The sequence below is a fragment of the Solanum stenotomum genome, chromosome 1 (assembly GCF_019186545.1).
Source record: "Solanum stenotomum isolate F172 chromosome 1, ASM1918654v1, whole genome shotgun sequence".
NCBI lineage: Eukaryota > Viridiplantae > Streptophyta > Magnoliopsida > Solanales > Solanaceae > Solanum > Solanum stenotomum.
The window spans coordinates 55442335-55461659 of NC_064282.1; the positions used below are offsets into that span (position 1 = coordinate 55442335).

The 19325-nt window shown below is 33.3% G+C and overlaps 1 protein-coding gene across 1 annotated transcript; it reads left to right on the forward strand.

Annotated features, from left to right (window-relative positions):
* The first annotated feature begins 1052 nt into the window (after positions 1-1052).
* Positions 1053-2446, forward strand: LOC125853819 (RING-H2 finger protein ATL2-like). Its single transcript, XM_049533575.1, has one exon. The coding sequence runs from the start codon at positions 1182-1184 to the stop codon at positions 2100-2102; it is 921 nt and encodes a 306-aa protein (XP_049389532.1). The 5' UTR covers positions 1053-1181; the 3' UTR covers positions 2103-2446.
* The last annotated feature ends 16879 nt before the right edge of the window (positions 2447-19325 follow it).

Consider the following 19325-nt stretch of genomic DNA (forward strand, 5'->3'; position numbering starts at 1 on the left):
GTAATTAGAACAGTTTGAGTGAACTTTTAGTCAAGGTACTTTAATGAATCCCTTAGATTAATAAGTTGTAATTTGAAATGCTGATCTTGTGAAGTTAGTAGAAATTGGTGGTTGAAATTCTATATTGTATAATTAATGCAATATAAAATATTAAAAATAATTATTATTTTAATATATTAAAAGTAACAAGTAAAATTACAAATTTGTTATTAAAATAGTGAACGAATAGAAATACTCCCTTATAGCTGATCCATAATACTTGTCATTTCATAAAATCAGTGCATAAATTATCATATTCTTCCTTTTTTACCCTTGTGAGTTATTAGCCTAGAAAATATACATTTGACTAACTTAGAAAAACTAAGTAAATGATTCATGTTCTTTGGTTAAATTAATTAATCAAAATAAATTAATTCATATTCATTGATTGAAAACTTGATCCACAAAAGTTAAATAAGGGTAGAAGGGTAAAGTTATATCATTTCTTAATGCAGGTGCAAAGTAAAAATATGAAATATAAAATGAGACGGAGGAAGTAATAAAGAAAGTAATTTAGAGAGTATAGTTTATATACGTTGTTATTGTTGTGATAAATGAAAAAAATACATTTATGGGAACACGTTATTAATGGTGTTTGAATTATGTAACGCAACTTTACACGGAAAACTTGACTACTTACTCCTCAATCAATTCAACCAACCTAACAAACCTTCTTCATGTACAAACATTCCACATTTTCATTATCAAAGAATATGATGCAATAGATGAGACTGTTTTTCTTATAAATAGATATTTTAGGTTCAAATTCTATATGTGAGCAAATATTTGATAAGAAGCGTTTTTCTCCGAATGAGACACGCAAATTTAAAATAATTGAACTTTAATGTGGATCCCAAACGCGAAAAGAAAAAGAGACATTACACAGTTTCAGGCGGGAAAGGGTTTTTATGTCATTTGCTGATCCCGCGTCAACTTTGGCGTCTTCCATCACATTACCACTGTCTTACTAAAACCATCACACCTAAACTTCTCCCTTTTCCACCGAAACCATCAAGAACTTTCCTCCTCTCTTCTTCCTTCAACTTGCCCACTTCCCATCCATATATATAGATATATATCTTCGCCAATAATTTCTCTATATTTACAATTACAGATAGTCGATCTCTTTTGCATTATTTACCATGGATAACGATACCCCAAGCATGATTCATGATCCATTGATTGATTCCACAGGAGAAGGAGGCTATGCATTAAGTGGCAAAATTATGTTAAGTGCTATTGTTATCTTATTCGCTGTTGTTGTTTTCATGGTGGGTCTTCATTTATATGCTCGTTGGTACCTTCTATCTCAACGCCGCCGTGAACTCCTTCGCCGCCGTAGGGTCCACCATCGACGGACCCATATTGTTTTCTACGTTGATAATCCTGGTTCCGGGTTGTCTGATGCTAACCGGGGTTTGGAACCGGTAGTTCTCAATTCCTTGCCGGTTTTTGTTTATTCCGACAAGACTCACCCGGAACCGCTGGAATGTGCTGTTTGTTTATCGGAATTCGAGGAGAATGAAAAGGGTCGGGTTTTACCCAAGTGTAATCACTCATTTCATTCGGAATGTATTGATATGTGGTTTCATTCTCATTCTACTTGCCCTCTTTGTCGATCTCCGGTGGAGGCAGTACTTATCGAACCGAATAATAACCGGGTTGAGGTAGCAGTAACAGTGAATGAACCGACTGAACCGGGTTCGAGTTCCGGTTTATGCAACTCTTGTGAGGAAAATAGTAGTCATTCTAATATGACGCCGTTAGGTTGCCGACGAAAAGGATTGGATCTGACCGGAGTTAGAATAGAGGTGCCAAGAAGGAACGATTTCGAAGCCGATTTGGAAATGGGAGTGAGAGTGAGTTCACCGGCGATTCAATCGAGATCACCAGCAACTCGTTTAATGTCTTTGAGAAGAATACTGAGTATGAACAGAAAAACACCCACCGGAACTAGCCATTCCCCTAGTGGGAGTTGCGCCGCCGAGTTGGATTTAGAAAGCGGCGGTAGTAATGGTGGTGGAAAAATTCAAGTCGGCGGCGAACGCATCACAACTCCGTGAGTGACAAACTCCGGCACACATCCCTAGTAATATTGAGTCACGCCGATTGTGTGAAAACAGGAGCAACAGTGACTTGACTGATAGAAAATTCAATATTCAATTCCTATGACACGTGGCAATTTATGATGGTGACATGGCGGTATTGGAATGGAGGGATTCCCTTTTATTAGGCAGTCACGGCAGACTTTGAGGGGGTAATGTTTGACTTGTAAACTAATGGTAGGATTAGAAAAATGCAACTTGTACAGCGTTACGTGCAAGAGTCAATTACAATGTATCTATTTTCTAAATTCGTTGAATTATTTTTCCCTATTATAAAGTATTTGAAAAGCGTTGGTTCCTAATTTATGACTCATACTTGTGTAGTTGGTAAGTGGAATAGTTCAATCGTGTTAAAATATTACAATTCAATTTGCAATATCATTATTCGGAACTTGGTTACACTTTGTGTAAGCGTTAAAGAATTAATATATATCCTTTGATTACTATATTGTGCAACTGTCATATTATCATTTATATTTTGAAAAATATAATAATATTATTTTCAAACGGTGAAAACTATCTTAATATAAATATTTCTAATGCAGCTGATTCTTAAATGTGCAACATATATTGTAGTGTACTTTTTAAACGTATTTAAGAAAGGGCAAACTACATAAATTTTACTAGTTTATGTCTTAATTACTAAGATTTTTGATATTTCAAATAATACTTCTTCTACCATGTTTTATGCTTAGGATACATGAGTTTGAATCCGTGAGATACATGTATCTGCCGAATTTTAAAACTGAGATACATATCTTATTTGTTTAAATTAATTGATTGTAATTGATTTCCTTAATTAGAGGAGTAATTGAGGATTTTCAGAATACATGGACAATTAATTCTAGAAATTTAAATTAATCATATCTCTTAATATAAGGCCGAAATCAAGGAGTGTATATATGTTTAATTAATTTTATTTTATTATTCTTTGAAATAATAAATTCATTAATTTTATTAATAAAAGACAAAATATGTATATCTTGGTCATTAGCTTGATTAATTTCATTTTATTACTCTTAAAATAATAAATTCATTAATTTGATATATCTATTATCAATATATGATGTATCCAACAAACAAAACACTCAGATACATGAGTATCATATAAGTACATTCATATGTATCATAGAAGTATCTAGTACTAATTTCGTGTATTTATTATATGTGTCTAGTATTAACTTAATGTATATGTTTATATGACCTAATATTAATTTCATGTATCTATTTATATGATCTAATTTTAATTTCATGTATCTTTTATATGTATCTAGTATTAATTTGATGTATCAAGTATCAATTTCATACATTATATTCAAAAACATGTATCTCAGATACATAGTAATTAAGCATATACATATAATTATGTGTATCTAAATATGGAATGTAATTGAAACACACAAATTTAGGAATAAATCATGAGTGTGTAGTATTTGTCTTATCATTAATCCGAAAAAGTAAAATATTTCAAAATTATTCCCTTTATTTTACCACCTGAAATTATTTCTCATAGATACATATATTTTTAACTTAGATACATGAAGTGTTAACTAGATATATATACACCTGATATGTATTCAACATTGTTGCACTCGATGTGTATCTAATGGTGTATTTGTTTTGTTAATTAAAGCTTGGCGAAATTCTTCCATCTTGATTAGGTCGTTCCTATATTTAGATCTATTCTCGGCTTGAATGTTGGCGGATGAAGAGTTAGTCCCTGCAATGAGAAATTCATGCGTGAAAATAAACAAATAAAAGTTGTTTAATTTAGTATAATATTCTTAATGTGTAGTACCTTTAACAAGAATCATCCGATTTCAAGTATGGTTAGCCACAAAAGTGCTTGAGAAACAACAAAATTAAAAAATATAAAACTTAATATGTATTATGAACTTTAACTTAGATACAAAACCAAGATAAATGAGAATAATAAAACAATACAAACAAACATATATGTATAATGCTAATTTGAACATGAAAACATGTATGAAGAGGATGAAGGAACGGCAGATGGAAGAAAGAGGCAGAAAGAAAGAGGGTTGGTGGGGGTGGGGGTGGGGGGATTTGAATTGTTAATAGACCATTAATTAAGGAGTTTGAATTTAAGATAATTATGAAATATCATATTTAAGGAATTTGTGTATTTGATTAAATATTTTAAAATATATGGTATAAATATTAAAAGTGATAGTATGTGTAATTATTTTAAACTAGAGGTATATTTGGGAAAATTGTATATAATAGCAACTATTAATTCAAATTAAATGCTATAAATATAGTTTGATTTAATTGTACCTCATAACAAACTATTGTTATTTCACCTCGCTCCTAGTGATTCTCGCTCGCCACTCTCGTTCTCTCCCTCGCCTCTCTCGTTTTTTATACAAACGCAAGTGTATAAAGTGCGTTTGTATTTGTATAAAGCGAGAGAAAATTGTATATATATGTATATTTTCGTTCCCCTCTCTCCCCTCTCCCAGATCTCGCTCACCACTCTCCTAGATCTCACTCTCTCACTCGCCTCTCTCACTTTATACAAAAAACGCAAATTGTATAAAATGCGTTTGTGTTTGTATAAAGCGAGAGAAAATTGTATATATACATATATTTTTGTTCCCCTCTCTCAGATCTCGTTCGCCACTCTCCCAGATCTCGCTCTCTCACTCGCCTCTCTCACTTTATACAAAAACGCAAATGTATAAAATGCGTGAAAATTGTATATATACATATATTTTCGTTCCCCTCTCTCCTATCTCCCAGATCTCGCTCGCCACTCTCCCAGATCTCGCTCGCTAACTCGCTTCTCTCACTTTATACAATTGGTCTTTTTGTATATGTATACCAAAACAGATTATACAATTGCTTTCCTTTGTATATGTATAGCGAAATATACATATTTATGCAGTTTGCTATGGAGCGCAATTTGCAAACTTTGCTATAGCATACAAATATGAATTTTGTGTTTGCTATATATGAAAGTTGCTCTATATAGTATATATGATAGTGATGTATGTGTAGTTGGGTAGTTTTTCCTTTAACAAATATCTCATAACGTGAAATAAGGTAAAATGACTAAACCATACATCAACAAGTGAAACTTGAAGTTTTAGAAAAATAATTATTGAACAAAGACATAATTTGATAGGATTTTCTGTCACTTTAAGATGAGATTGCACCCATTTAATTTCTTTATATCTTTTTATGTAATAAAAAATCATCATTTTTTTTAATCTTTTACTCTACCTCAATTTATACTGTCAGAATTTAAGAGCAAATGCTAAATTCTAAATCATTACAAAAGGAATCATTAAAAAAAATAAGAAAAAACATGTTAGTCGAACAAAAATCAAAATCAGCAAGAAAAACATTTTCAAAATGAAAAAAAAGGAATATAATTGACAACAAATAAAAGAGTATTGATCAATTTTTCATTTTTCTTCTAACAAAATATTTTATGAGTAAAAGTTATAAGAAATAGATTAAGAGATATAAGTTACAACCAATCTAAATGTATAATTGTATTAGACATAAAAAAAAATATTAATCATTTATATATTGGTTTTATCTGTAAATGTAAGTAAATGAACAAAGAAAAAAAAGGGGGAAAAGTAAAATAAATAAATAAATATTATTTAAGTGCATTAAATGTGTCACATTATGTAACATCCGACAATTTGAAATAACTATGAAGAGGCTTAGAATTGGAAATTTTCATTTTTGGAAAGAATTAAAAATCTAGAAAATTTGGCCAAGTATGGAAAATAATGAATTTTTGGCCAACTTTGAACAGTTATAACTCCTAGCTCAGGATGATCTAGGTGTGGTTCCAGTTATGGTTGCAAACTTCGTGGATTGGTCTTTCCAATGCCATCGAGTTTGCTCTGAGTTCGTATGAGCGAGTTATGCCCTTTGAAAGTTGGGCAGTTGGCAGGGAATCCGTTCGGAAATTGTAAGGGTATTTTGGTCTTTTCCCTAGCCTTGTTTTTGGATATATATTAAGGTGTAAGACTAATTTTGATCAGTTTTTCCTTTTTTAAAAAGAGTAAGAGTTAGGGTTCTTGAGAGAAAAGGAGAGAAAGGAGAAGAAGAAGCAAACTTTGTAAAGATTGTTGTGGTTTTTCTTCGGGGGTGATCCCTAATAAGGTATGTGAGTTCATAGTGTTGGATTGGTTCTTTCCCCCACACGTCAAGCTCGTTTAATTTTGAGAAAAGATTGAATATGTTTGTTGACGTTGTTGGTTATAATTGTTGAAGTTGTAGTTGTGTTGTGTTAAAGTTCTTGTTGGTTTGGTGTATGTTTCGGTTGGCGTTTTTGAGTTGAATCTATTGCATGTTGAGAGGTTTATGATCTTAAGTGTTTGGAGCTAGAAACTTTGATGTGTAGAAGGTTTAGAGTTGGAGAAAACTAAGGAGAAAAGTCAGTTTTTAGGGAAAAAGGGTGAGGCGTTACGCCTGTCAGCGCGCCCCAAGAGGAGCTTTGAACTTTTCCCCTTGGGGCGCTGCGCCCATCAGAGCGCTAGCAGGCTTCCTCTGAAGTTTTTGGTCTGGTGCTCCGCGCCTCTCAGAGCGCCAAGTTTTCCCATTTTTTTCCCATTTTCTCATACATGTTCCTAGGTGTTGTACCTATGTTCCCTAGTTGTTTCCAACACTCCAAGGTACATTTAAACGTCAAGAACTCGTCCATAACACGTGATCAAATACCTTGAATTCATGATTCCAATTCAAGGAGAGTTAGTTTCCAAGTCAAGTGAAGTTAAGAGTTGAGTTAGAAGTTAAAGAAGGGAGTCAAAGCAAGTCTTTAAAGCTTTCCAAGAGTCTTTGTTGAATGTTTTAACTTCAAGTTAAGTCAAGAGTTTGAAGTTGAGTTCATTTCTCAAAAGTTATTAGGGAACTATGTATTCCCAAAGAAGTTTCCAAATGTTTTTACATTTGAGTAAGAAAGGAACTATGATTCCAAAAGAGCCTTTGGGCTAGTTTTCAAGAAAAAGGAACATTGTTTCCAAGTGAGCCTTCGGGCAAAGTTTTGAGTAATTATCTCAAATAAAGAAAGATGTGTTTAAAACACTTATGAGCTAAAGTATTTTTGGGAATAGTCTTGAGCACCGAATTGGGGATACGAGTTCATATAAACTCAACTCTCCATAAGAACCATGCGCCAACATGGGAGTTAATGGGTCATACTTTTTAGATGAATCCGTAAAGTTAAGCTAGTGGATCCACTTAGTAAAGTTAGCTTCCTATATCACGGCAAGGTATAGGATGGTCCTTGGGCAACGTGAGGTAAAACGTTGTATCACCACTAGGGCTCATAGTGGTGATTGTCGATTAAAGAATCTCCCACTAAAGTTATATTACTTTTATGTAAGTAAAGTCGAGCTGTTATTGTTTTATCTTTAACAAGCTAAGTTGTTTACACTATTTTACATGTTTTATCTTTAACAAGCTAAGTTGTTTACACTATTTTACAAGTTTTATATATTGCATGTGTCTTATTGCTTTATCTATTGAGTTCAGTTATTCATGAGTTGAACAGAGCCAAGGTAAGAGTTCCTTTGTACTCCTTCCAAGCTTAAGTTGTGGTTTAGCTTTCCAGCTCGCATACTCGTTCATTCAATGTACTGATGCCAGTTGGCCTGCATCTTATTATGATGCAGACACAGGTACCCAGGGCCAGCAGCCGGTTCGCCGTTGATCCAGTTGAGTACTTCCGAGTCAGTGGTGAGCCTTTTTGTGTTTCGGAGGACTCGATTAGGTTGTTCTCTTAGTTTTGTTTTATTAAGATGTTGCGGGGTCTGTCCCAACATCCATCTCAGTATTAAAGAGGCTTCATAGACAGTCAGTCAGTTAGTTTGGAGTCTCTCATCTATGTATATATGTAAATATTCTATTTTGAGACTCGAGTTGCCTTTTTGGCCAGATTTTATTTCAGTCAAGTTGTTTTAAAACCTTGCATTGCATTGAGTTTTTCGCTGAGTTAAGAAAGCCAGGCCAAGGGTTCGCTTGGGGGCCAGCAGTGGTCTTCGAGTGCCAGCCACGTCCAGGATGTAGGTTCGGGGCGTGACACATTATTCTTTCAAAGACTACAATTAAATATTATTTCAAAAACAAAAACGTGTTGTTACGTACACAAAAAAATAAAATAAACAATGACATTATAAAATAAAATTATTTCATCCTTTAATTTTCTCTTTAAGAATAATAAAAATGAAACTCATCATTATAATTTTTAAAAATTAAAATAAGATAATTATATTAATTATGCTTAATGATAAAAAGTAGAATCGATAAGTTTGTCAATATGTGTAGCTAAGTTACTATTACAAGCCAAAGCAAAATAAAATCTCAACCAATAAGAATACTCCACTCGAACTCTATAATACATCACCCAATAAAAATATTCCACTTGGAGATTTCGTTGAAGATAAAATATTCCCTAACAAAGACGGCTCGAATCCAAAATTTTTTAATTAAAAATGAAGAATTATTTACCACTCCATCATTTTCCCATGTTACTTTTTGTTGTTAATCACAAGAATAATAAACATCAATACAAAACAAAATATGCAAAAATGTTGGTAACACTCATCAAAAAAGAAATGGGCAAAATAGAATCTAAACAGATGGGAAGAGGTAAGGATTCCTTATAATCAACTAAATATTCCTAAAGTTAATAATATATTATATTTAATTAAATAAGTGTCACTTGTATGCATGAAAATTTCTAAATTGTTAACACCGTGTCCAATAATTGTATGTCAACTCATCAGAAACACGTTAACATTAAATAAATAGGTGCAATTTTATACTAATCCAAACAAATATTGGTACGGTTGAGTTAGTTACTTTAGTATAGCGCTAAAAAATAATTATGAATATTGCAAATTACTTACTTCACTAATTTGCACTGAATTTTATTAGTCAGACTATTGCGAATTACTTGCTCCATTTGAAAAGAAAAAATAATCAGACTCATGTCTGCCTAAATACTCGTGGATTTCTTTGAACTATTCCCTCCGTCCTATTTTATATGTCATCCTTTTCTATAAATAGTTGGACCACAATACTTGTCATTTTATAAAATTGATGCATAAATTACCATATTTTGCCTATTATACCCTTAATAGAGTAGTTAATTAATCTTGAAAATGTGTTCATCATTTATTATAAAGTTGACTTAAGAAAACATTAAATAAGGGTAGAAGGGTAAAGTTACATCATTTCTTAGTGTAAGTGCAAAGTAAAATGGTGACATATAAAATGGGACGGAGGGAGTATTTCAATATTTGGTTCTTACACATTTTGATTTGTTTTAGCTAATCTTTTTGACATTAATATTGAGCATATTATATCATTTTGTTCTATTGTACCGTCTCAGTTCGCTAGTGATATTGTCCGCTATGAATCTTGATTCACACGACTTTCAAACGCGTCACTAATGGGTAAAGCCTGATATACTATTACTCAACATCTTTTTTGAGTATTTGCTAATATAGGACTTCTTATTCCTATTTTTTATCGGAGTGTCACATCTATTTTCTTTGTCAATCTTTTATTTGTTAGACGTTGGAAAATGATATGATTTCTAGGAGAATTAAGTGGTTAATTTTGCTTGAATTCAATTACGTAAAGCTATGTCTATAGCCATAGCCCATATGTATGTTAATTGCATTTGCGCCTAAAGAGGGGAATTTTTTTAGATAGGTCCATTTAAAACCTTCCACTTTGTTTCTCTTAATGGGGGTAATTCAAAAAAGGTAAATTCGGGAGTTATTAATTACGTGTTTTTATATTGAATTTAAACAAAATGGTCAAAGTATGGAGTGGAGTGTGTAAATTAGCGTTTCAGTGTTGCTCACGTTACTAACGTGATACCAAACACTGCACAATTTATTCACCAATTCAAACTAGAGGGACTTTAGCAAATAGCCACTATAATAAACTTAATTATGTTTCATAGCTATAGTTTGCATATTTACGGATTGTAGCTATAGTTTATGCTGTCTCATTTGTATAATTTGCGGATATATATGATTCGCAGGTTTGTATAATTTGCGGATACATTTATATAATTCAGTTATTATTGTATAAACTCGAACTAATGAATTTATACAATTACAAACGTCATAGTTATACAAATTATATTATACAAATTCCAAATTATACAAAAAGTTATATAAATTATATTATGCAAATTCCGAATTATACAAACGTGCGAATTATACAAAATTAAAAAGTTAAGCCCCTTAATTATAGCTGAAAGTAGGCCACAGATTATAATTAAGACAAACTATAGCTATGTTAAGTAATTAACTAGTATATGTTTACTTATACACGTAATTTGAACTTTCGCATAAAGCCACCCAAAATTGTCTAATTACGCGCCATAACTATAGTTTGTTAATTACGATTCGTAGCTACATGTTATAGAGAGGAGAGTGGCGAGCGAGATTGGGAGAGGGAGGAGAGATGCGAGCGAGAGAGGGCAGAGAGTGGGAGAGAGGTGAATTGTATATGCATATAGGTGAGATAATTGTATATTATACATATGTATTTGTATATTCTGGCGAGAGAGATTGAGAGAGGGAGAAGAGAGGTGAGCGAGATTGGGAGAGAGAGGCGAGTGAGAGAGGACAATAATTTGTATAATTCGCAGGTACGTTTGTAGAATTCGCGTGTTTTTGTATAATTGAGTAATATAAAGTATGGAATTATACAAATATAATAAAACTCGAAATAACGAATTGATACAAACATAAACATTATGAACTTTAAACAATTATACAAAATATATTATACAAATTACACTATAAATTATATTATACAAAATCCCAAAACTACACGTTTATACAAACTTTAGAAAGTTATACACAAAGATTAAATGTATATGATGACAAAACTGAAGAATCCAACAAAATCATCGTCATATACAAATACAAACCATCGTATACAAATACAAATATAAATACAAATCAAACAAAGAATTGTTAGTTGCAAATTATACAAATGTGGTGAATTATACATATACAAACATGACTAATTATACAAACTCGAAGTCAGCCCACATAATTAATGGTTAATGTTAGTCGCGAGTGGTAATTTCTATCAATATGATGCATGTGTTGTTTGTACATTTTTAGTATACCAAATATATAAATTATATATAAATTTACATTCTAAATAAAAAATTAATACATGATAATTAAATATGTGGATATATTTAGTAATATATAATGTGAATATATAATTAGCATATGCGCTGTCAAAATTATACATTCCTATTCATAATATTAATAAATATTTATATTTTGATTTCAAATGAAAACAAATAAAAAATAGTTTGTATACGAAAAGAAATAAGAAACAAAAATAGTTGGGAAAATAGAATAGTTATGTAAAGTTTTCAATAAAAAAAATTTCAAAAATAAATTAATAGGGATAAATGTGTAATTTATCTTTTTAATACATGTATATCTAATACCCACATAACTTATTCCACCTTCTACCCTGCATAACTTATACATAGATTTCCTCATAAAGTTATGTATGTATTAATTATGTAGGATTACAAAAAACGCAACCAAACACCGTATAAAATTAATACATGAATAACTTTTATACAATATTTAGAACTTATCAACCAAACATAGTATAAATCATGTTGACTTTTCAACCTAATAAAAAACTTTTACCAAACATAGTAAAACTAATACAATGTTTTATACATGAATAATATGTCATCTTATACCGTAACCAAACGCCCCCTAACAGTTAGAGCCACGTGTTCATGTTTATTTTTAATACCGACTTCATCGATCAAATCAAACTATACTAAATAAATTTAAATGTAAAGTTATTACCCCTTTCACTCCGTTTAAATTTATTTGTCTTATTTTTCTTTTTATTTGTTTTAAAAAAGAATGTCTTTGGCCTTTTTTTTACAACTTTTAGGGTGTTTGGTATGAAGGAAAGTGTTTTCTTGAAAAATAAGTTAGTTTCTTATTTATTTTCTCATGTTTAATTCATGGTGAGTGCAAAAATAAAACAATTTTTAGAAAATATCTTTCATTTTTGGCTAGAGAGTAGAAAATATTTTCTTTAAAAATAGTTTCTACCTTAAAATCAACCCCAAAATCGATTCAACACCTAACCCCGACACTCGATCAAAACCTTGACCCCTACTCCCAACATGGGAATCGACATTGAACCATAACCCGAATAAGGACACGATCCCAAGACCCGACGACCTAACCCTGCTAGAGACCCGACATTTAAACTAGAATATGATTCTGATACTCCGAACCTAAACCTGACCCGAGACCCAGCCGCGAATCCTGACCCGAGACCCAACCGCAACTCCTGAACCTAACATTCAACTCAAGATCCAACTTTTGAAATGAAATCTGATCTCGACATCCAACCCGAGACTCGACACCTAACCCCGAATCAACCCCAATATGGGATCCAACCTCGATTCGAGGCCTAACCATGACAGCCAACGCTAGATCCGACCCTGACCTTGACCCTTACATCCGACTCAAAACCTGACCTCGACCTCGAGACTTGATCTCAACTTCGACTTGAGACCCAACCTGACCCGAAACCTGATATTCAAGACTAATCCCCAACCTCAACACCTAACTTGAGACCCGACCTCGACCTAGACACCGGACCCTAAGACCTAACCTTGACTGACCCGACCCTGAGATCCATTCCCAAACCTAACCCCGTCCAAATACCTGACCCAACCCGAGACTTGACCCCAAGACCCAACATGACACCCAACCTTGAGACCCAACTCAAAACCCTTCCTGAGACCCGACCTTGACCCTGACTTGACCCCAAATTCTGACCCAAGATCCAACTCCGACCCCAATACCTGACTCAAGACCGGACCCCAACTCGAGACCCCACCTCGACTCGAGACACTTCTCGAGAATCGACCATGACCTCAACCTTGACACCATATTTGAGACCCGACCTCGATCCCAATTTTAGACCTGACTTCGACTTGAGACTCGATCTCGAGATCCAACTTGAGATCCAAAAACCGAACCCGACACCCAACCTCAAAACATGATCCCAAGACTCGACCTGAGACCCAAAACCCAACCCTGACACTGAACCACGAGACTGGATGTCGAGACCCCGATCCCAACACTCAATAAAAAAATCAACCTCTAATTCTAACTCGTGACATGAACTTGAATCAATTTGGAATTCGNTCTCGAGATCCGACTTGAGATCCAAAAACCGAACCCGACACCCAACCTCAAAACACGATCCCAAGACCCGACCTGAGACCCAAAACCCAACCCTGACACTGAACCACGAGACCGGATGTCGAGACCCCAATCCCAACACTCAATAAAAAAATCAACCTCTAATTCTAACTCGTGACATGAACTTGAATCAATTTGGAATTCGGTAGTTGGGTCTCAAATAGAGGTCGAGAGTTGGGTCTCGAATTAAGAATTAAGAGCCGGATTTAGGATTAGTATTGAGAATCGATACCCGAGACTTAAGTTAGGATGAAAAGTTGAGGTGTAAGGATCAAAAATGATTTTGAAAAATGTTTTCCTTACTTTTTTAAGGGAAGTCATTTTCCTTAAATTTGAGAAAAATAAGTTGATATGGAAAACATTTTCTAAAATATTAAAGCCAATCAAACATAAAAATTGAAAAAAACATTTTTGAAAAACATTTTCTATCATACCAAACACACTTAATTTCAACTTCCCACCCTAAATGCTTAAGGCTACAAAATTAATAGATGTTTTGGTATATTCAACATCTCTTTAATTTAAGTTCATAAAATTCAAAAGTCATTTTTATTTGTTTTAAACTTCCTCTGAAGTAAAAACTAGTTAAAAATATTGAAATGGTGGGAGTAAATTTTACATTTCAAAGAGTTAGTTTAACGGAATTTTGACACTTTACAAAGATAGTCTTTCTTGAAATTTGCATGAGACCATCTCCGACCCATCTCTATTTTACTCTCTATTCTCTATATTTGGAGAGTAAAAATAGAGAATGGGCTCTCCAACCCCCTTCCATATTACTCTCTATCTTCCATTTATAGGGGGGTGAATAGTAGTTCTCCAAATTTGGAGAACTACTATTCACCTCTCTATTTCACTTTTTGATTATTTTAATATTATTTCTATTGTATCATTAATTATGTCTTTATTATTTGTAATTAATTGTATAATATAATATAACATCTAAAACATATTATTGACAAGTTACAATTTCTATCTGAATTAATAATTTTCTATTTTTTTAAAAAACTTTACTTTAAAAAGTAATTTCAAATTATTTAAATATTATTTATATTATATGAGACTATTAATTAAATCTTTAAAAGTTGATTTATTTTCTAAGTAATATAACATCTAAAACACATATTATTGTTCCCGAATTAACAGTTTTTTATTTTTTATTTTTTTAAAATTGGTCACTTTAAATATTTAATTTAAAATTATAATTATTTTTCACTATGAAGAGTACACAAAATTTAGATGATAATTCAAACAATCTACTTTTATGTTATAGTGATAAATTATTAAACTACACTTTTTAATGAGCATGAAAATACTTTTTGCAATTGTTCAAAATGGAATAGTAGAAGTAAATTAGTACAAGAAATAATTGGATACAAGATGAAATTATTAATTTAAACAATTTTTAGCTACACAAAAAAATATGGACAGAAAATTACTCATTTTGAACTCTGTAATGCATTAATAGAGCATTATGGGAGCAACATAATAGTCTTGAAAGTCTAGTAGTTATTTAAAATTTAAAATTAAATTTTACGACAATGCATTATTTATTATGTAATTGTATTTCATCAATGATTTCACTTTGATTTGAATTGTTTGTTAATATGTAGTATATATAGTATTTTATATTTAATGAAAATTTAGAAAAGAATAAAATGTGTATTACATGAAGATTATATAGATTATAGGGTAATTATTTGTAAAAAGAAGAAATGATTTATATTATGAAATAAGAAAACAAAAATGAAATAGAAATAATAATATAATATTGAGGAGAAAGAAAAAAAATTCATTTTTAGAGTGTAAAATAGAGAATTGGGTTGGAGTTGATTGTCTAAAAAAAATAGATAACTCTATATTGGGAGAGTAAATAGAGGATATGATTGGAGATGCCCTAAGCAAGTTGAAAACAGGAATAATGAGTAGAATTTTGAGTTTTGTAAATTAGAAAATAAAAGGGTAAGTCAACGAAAGAATGTTGCATTGAATATATCAAGGTACAAAGAATATACTCTGTTTGTCCAACAATAGTTGTCCACTATTGATTTGATACACCCCTTAAGAAACAATAAATAATTGGAGTAATATTACTATATTATCCTTTGACTTTATTAAATATAATGCTTTGAGAAATGTGTTGGATGATATATAATATTTAATAGCAAGTGTAAAATAGACATAAAATGTAAATTATCTTTTGATATTTTAAATTGGACAAGAATTGTCGGATAACTATTTTTAGTATAGTGGACAAGTATTGTTGAACGAAGGGAGTATCAAAGTAGTGTTCATAGACACACTTTTTAACTTGGTTTCAGTTGACATGTATGCGTTCCAATTTTGTGTATAAGTCGACACTTAATCTTATATAAAGTTGAACAAGTAAACATACATATCTTTCATGAGAATTTGTATGAGACACACATGAGAATTTGTATGAGACACACATTATGTCATGTTGAACGCGTATGTCTATTTGTTTAACTTTATACAAGTATAAGTGTTTATTTGTGTACGCCTAATGTTGGAGGAGATAAATATATCTTAATTAAAACCAAATTAAAGAGCAAGTAGATGTAATATACCCAATATTATAATGAAAACTTCATGTGATCTAATACTCTCTTGCAAAAGTTATATTCTCTCGACTCTTACATGAATGTATTGTATTAATAAGTTCTATTTGTTGAACATCTACCTTTCTGTCTTATATATTACAAAAAATCACTTTCCTTTGAACAAAAGGTATGATACATAGAAGACAGAAAGGTATCAACAAATAGAACTTATTAATACAATATATTCATGTAAGTCGAGATAATCTAACTTTTGCAAGAGAGTATTAAATCACATGAAGTTTTCATTATAATATTGGGTATACTTCACACATACCAAAAGGACAAAAAAAGAGTAGAAAGAACCCACTTGTGGAATTACACTGGGCATATTGTTATTTTATATTAAACGTCTAATTTCCTACACTTAACCACTAGTGTTTTTATCCATTAACGTTTCGTTTATCCATTGACATTTAGCTTTGCGAGCTACATTATCTTGTCTACTGGATCCCTTCCCAAGATAAAGCTCTTGGACAATGTGGACGCCTTAACGTCTTGTTGGTGCCAGCATAATTGCATTACTGTACCACATAAGCAAGATGAAGCACCCCACCTGCATTGGATCCAGATTCATTGCTTAAACGGTGACTTTAACAATACCATGATAAGACGTCTAGAATCCTTGTTAGTGAAACTGCCTTTTTCTTTTTCTGTTTTGGATTGAAAAAGCAGAGCAAGTTTATAAGCATGAATAAAATCTCATAAATGCACGGACCTACAATGAGGCAGTGCTGATGTGTTTGCAGCAAGGGGAACAAGCTAGCAGAACTATCATAGAAAAAAGTAACTTAACAAAATCTTCCACATCACAGATTAACAAAAGATACGCATCTATATTCTTACTAAGTGGGAGCGGCAAAAATCTTCAAGGTTTGAATGAGCATAGGGATCTTCATGAGCACCTTTGTCAAAGGGTGAACTGCAATCTTCATGTGGCAGAATTAAAATAGATCAGCCTGACTTGTCCATGCCATATCGAGCCTTTTTGAATGCCATACCGCCTCGCATGACCGAGAGATTAAGGCTATTATAGACTATCAAGACAAACAAAAGTAAGGTCAGCAAGCTAGCACCATGTTCCTTGTGCATTGGAAGGGACAAACTCCGGAGTAGGCCACATGGGAAAGATATGAAGACTTGTGGCAATTTAAAGACCAAATTCGAGAGTTTTTACAATAGTGTGCCACGGTCGTCGCATCAACATGTGGGGGAGAGTGTCATGTCCCGCCACTTTGCCACTCAAATTTTGCATTCAGATAGGGGCGGAAGAATCTAGAGTTGTGGAGAGGCTTATGGAGAACTCTAGAATCCCGCAGATATTTCAAGAAGGCTTGGGAATATCCTAGAATGTGTAGAGAATTCTAGAGAGGGATCAAAGTGTAAATACTTTAGGGACTTGTAAAGTAATTATTAATTGCACTTTAATCCCTAGGTTGTAGTATAAATAGAGGGGGCATTCATTTGCTAGGCATCAACCAAGTTGTAAAACATTCTTTCAAGCAATACAAAAGCCTTCTTCCAAAAGCTCTCTAAATATTTCTAAGTCTTTCTTTGCATTTTCTTAGCGATCTTAAGTTCAAAAGGCTTACTTGAGCTTACAAGATCGTGAAAGAATAGTGAGTAAGTTGTCAAGTGCCGCACGGAGATTTAGTGAGACTCTAAGTCTATGAAAACGTGGTATCAGAGCAAAAAGGTTTGTACTAAGGGAATGACTAACGAAGGAGACGTAAACGCCGCTAGCACCACCAACGTCCGTCCAGAGAGAGGAAAGAAGAACCGCAAGGGAAAGAAGCACCAAAAGGGTAATGAGGGAATGCTGCTCGACCCCACACAAAGCAAGGTGCTAACATCTCACCCACCTTCGACCACCGAAGCAAGAGACGATGAACTTGGCGAGGAGGCCATCGACGTCACCGCCGGAGAGGAATGGGTCGCAAGGGTTGAAATGGCAAGGCAGGCCGTGGAGATATTAGGTCGGCGTTTGAATGTGGCCGATGGCAAGTTTAAGACCCTCAATGACTTCACCCTTGAGGAGACAAACAACCTTCACAGGGAGTTGGAGGGACGCAATCGTGCCGAGTTTGAGATGAAGGAGACCATCACTTCCTTAAAGTGTTGGCTCATGGAGGCGTTAAGCACAATTGATACCATGAAGGCCGAGATGAAAACACTCAAAGAAGGTGTGGAAGTTGGAGGATCTACGTCATCCGACCGTGATAGGGAGACCAGAGTCGAGGCTCCCAAGCCACCTATATTCAAAGGCGTCCGTGACGCTCAAGATGTGGAGAACTTTTTGTGGCACTTGGATAATTACTTCAAGTGTAGCCGGGTGAAGAGTGATGAGAAGAGTTCAAGAAAGCCTTCTTCCCTAATAACATCATCTATGAGGTTAAACACAATTTTAGGGAGTTGAAGCAAACGGGTATCATTCGGGCGTACGTGAAAGAGTTCACAACTCTAACGCTTCAGATTCCCAATGTAATATCCGACAATTTAAAATGAATATGAAGAAGCTTGAAATTGGAAGTAGTCATTTTTGGAAAAAAATTCAGAATCTGGAAATTCGGCCAAGTGTGGAAATCAGTGAGTTTTTGGTCAACTTTGAGCAGTCATAACTCCTAGCTCAGGATGATCCAGGAGTAGTTCCAGTTACGTTTGGAAATCCCTTGGAACAATCTTTCCAACGCCACCGAGTTTGCTCGATTCCGAGTTCGTATGAGTGAGTTATGCCCTTTGAAAGTTGGGCAGTTGGCAGGGAGTCCGTCCGGAAATTTAAGGGCATTTTGGTATTTTCACAAATCATTTCTTTTGAGGTTATATTGTTGTGTTAGGCTGATTGTGGATCATTTTTGTTTCATTTTAAAAGAGTAAGAGTTATGGTTCTTGAGTGAAGAAGAGAGGAAGAGAGAAAGAAGAGAAGAAGAAGAAGAAGTGGGAGCTAGGGTTGTGGATGCAAGACGTTTTCTTCATCAAATTTCTTGGGGAATCTTAGTAAAGGTATGAGAGTTCTTTATCTAGGGCAAGCTATCACCCTAGAGCCAATTTCAAATGGTTTTCAACTTTTCCAAAGTTTGTGAAAAAGCCTAATTTCTACTCAAACTCATGGGTTCTTGCATGAAACGATTTCAAATGATAAGTTATGATATTATTGATGTTTATTTGATGTTTTAAGATGAAAAACTCCATGAATCCTTGTATTCTACAAAACCCCAAAATGTGTTTATGAAGTGGGTCTATTTCTATAAATTCAAAGTTGATGGAATTATGTGTAAAGTGAA

Coding starts and splice junctions, on each gene's coding strand:
- LOC125853819 (XM_049533575.1), top strand. CDS start 1,182: ATGGATAACGATACCCCAAGCATGATTCATGATCCATTGATTGATTCC.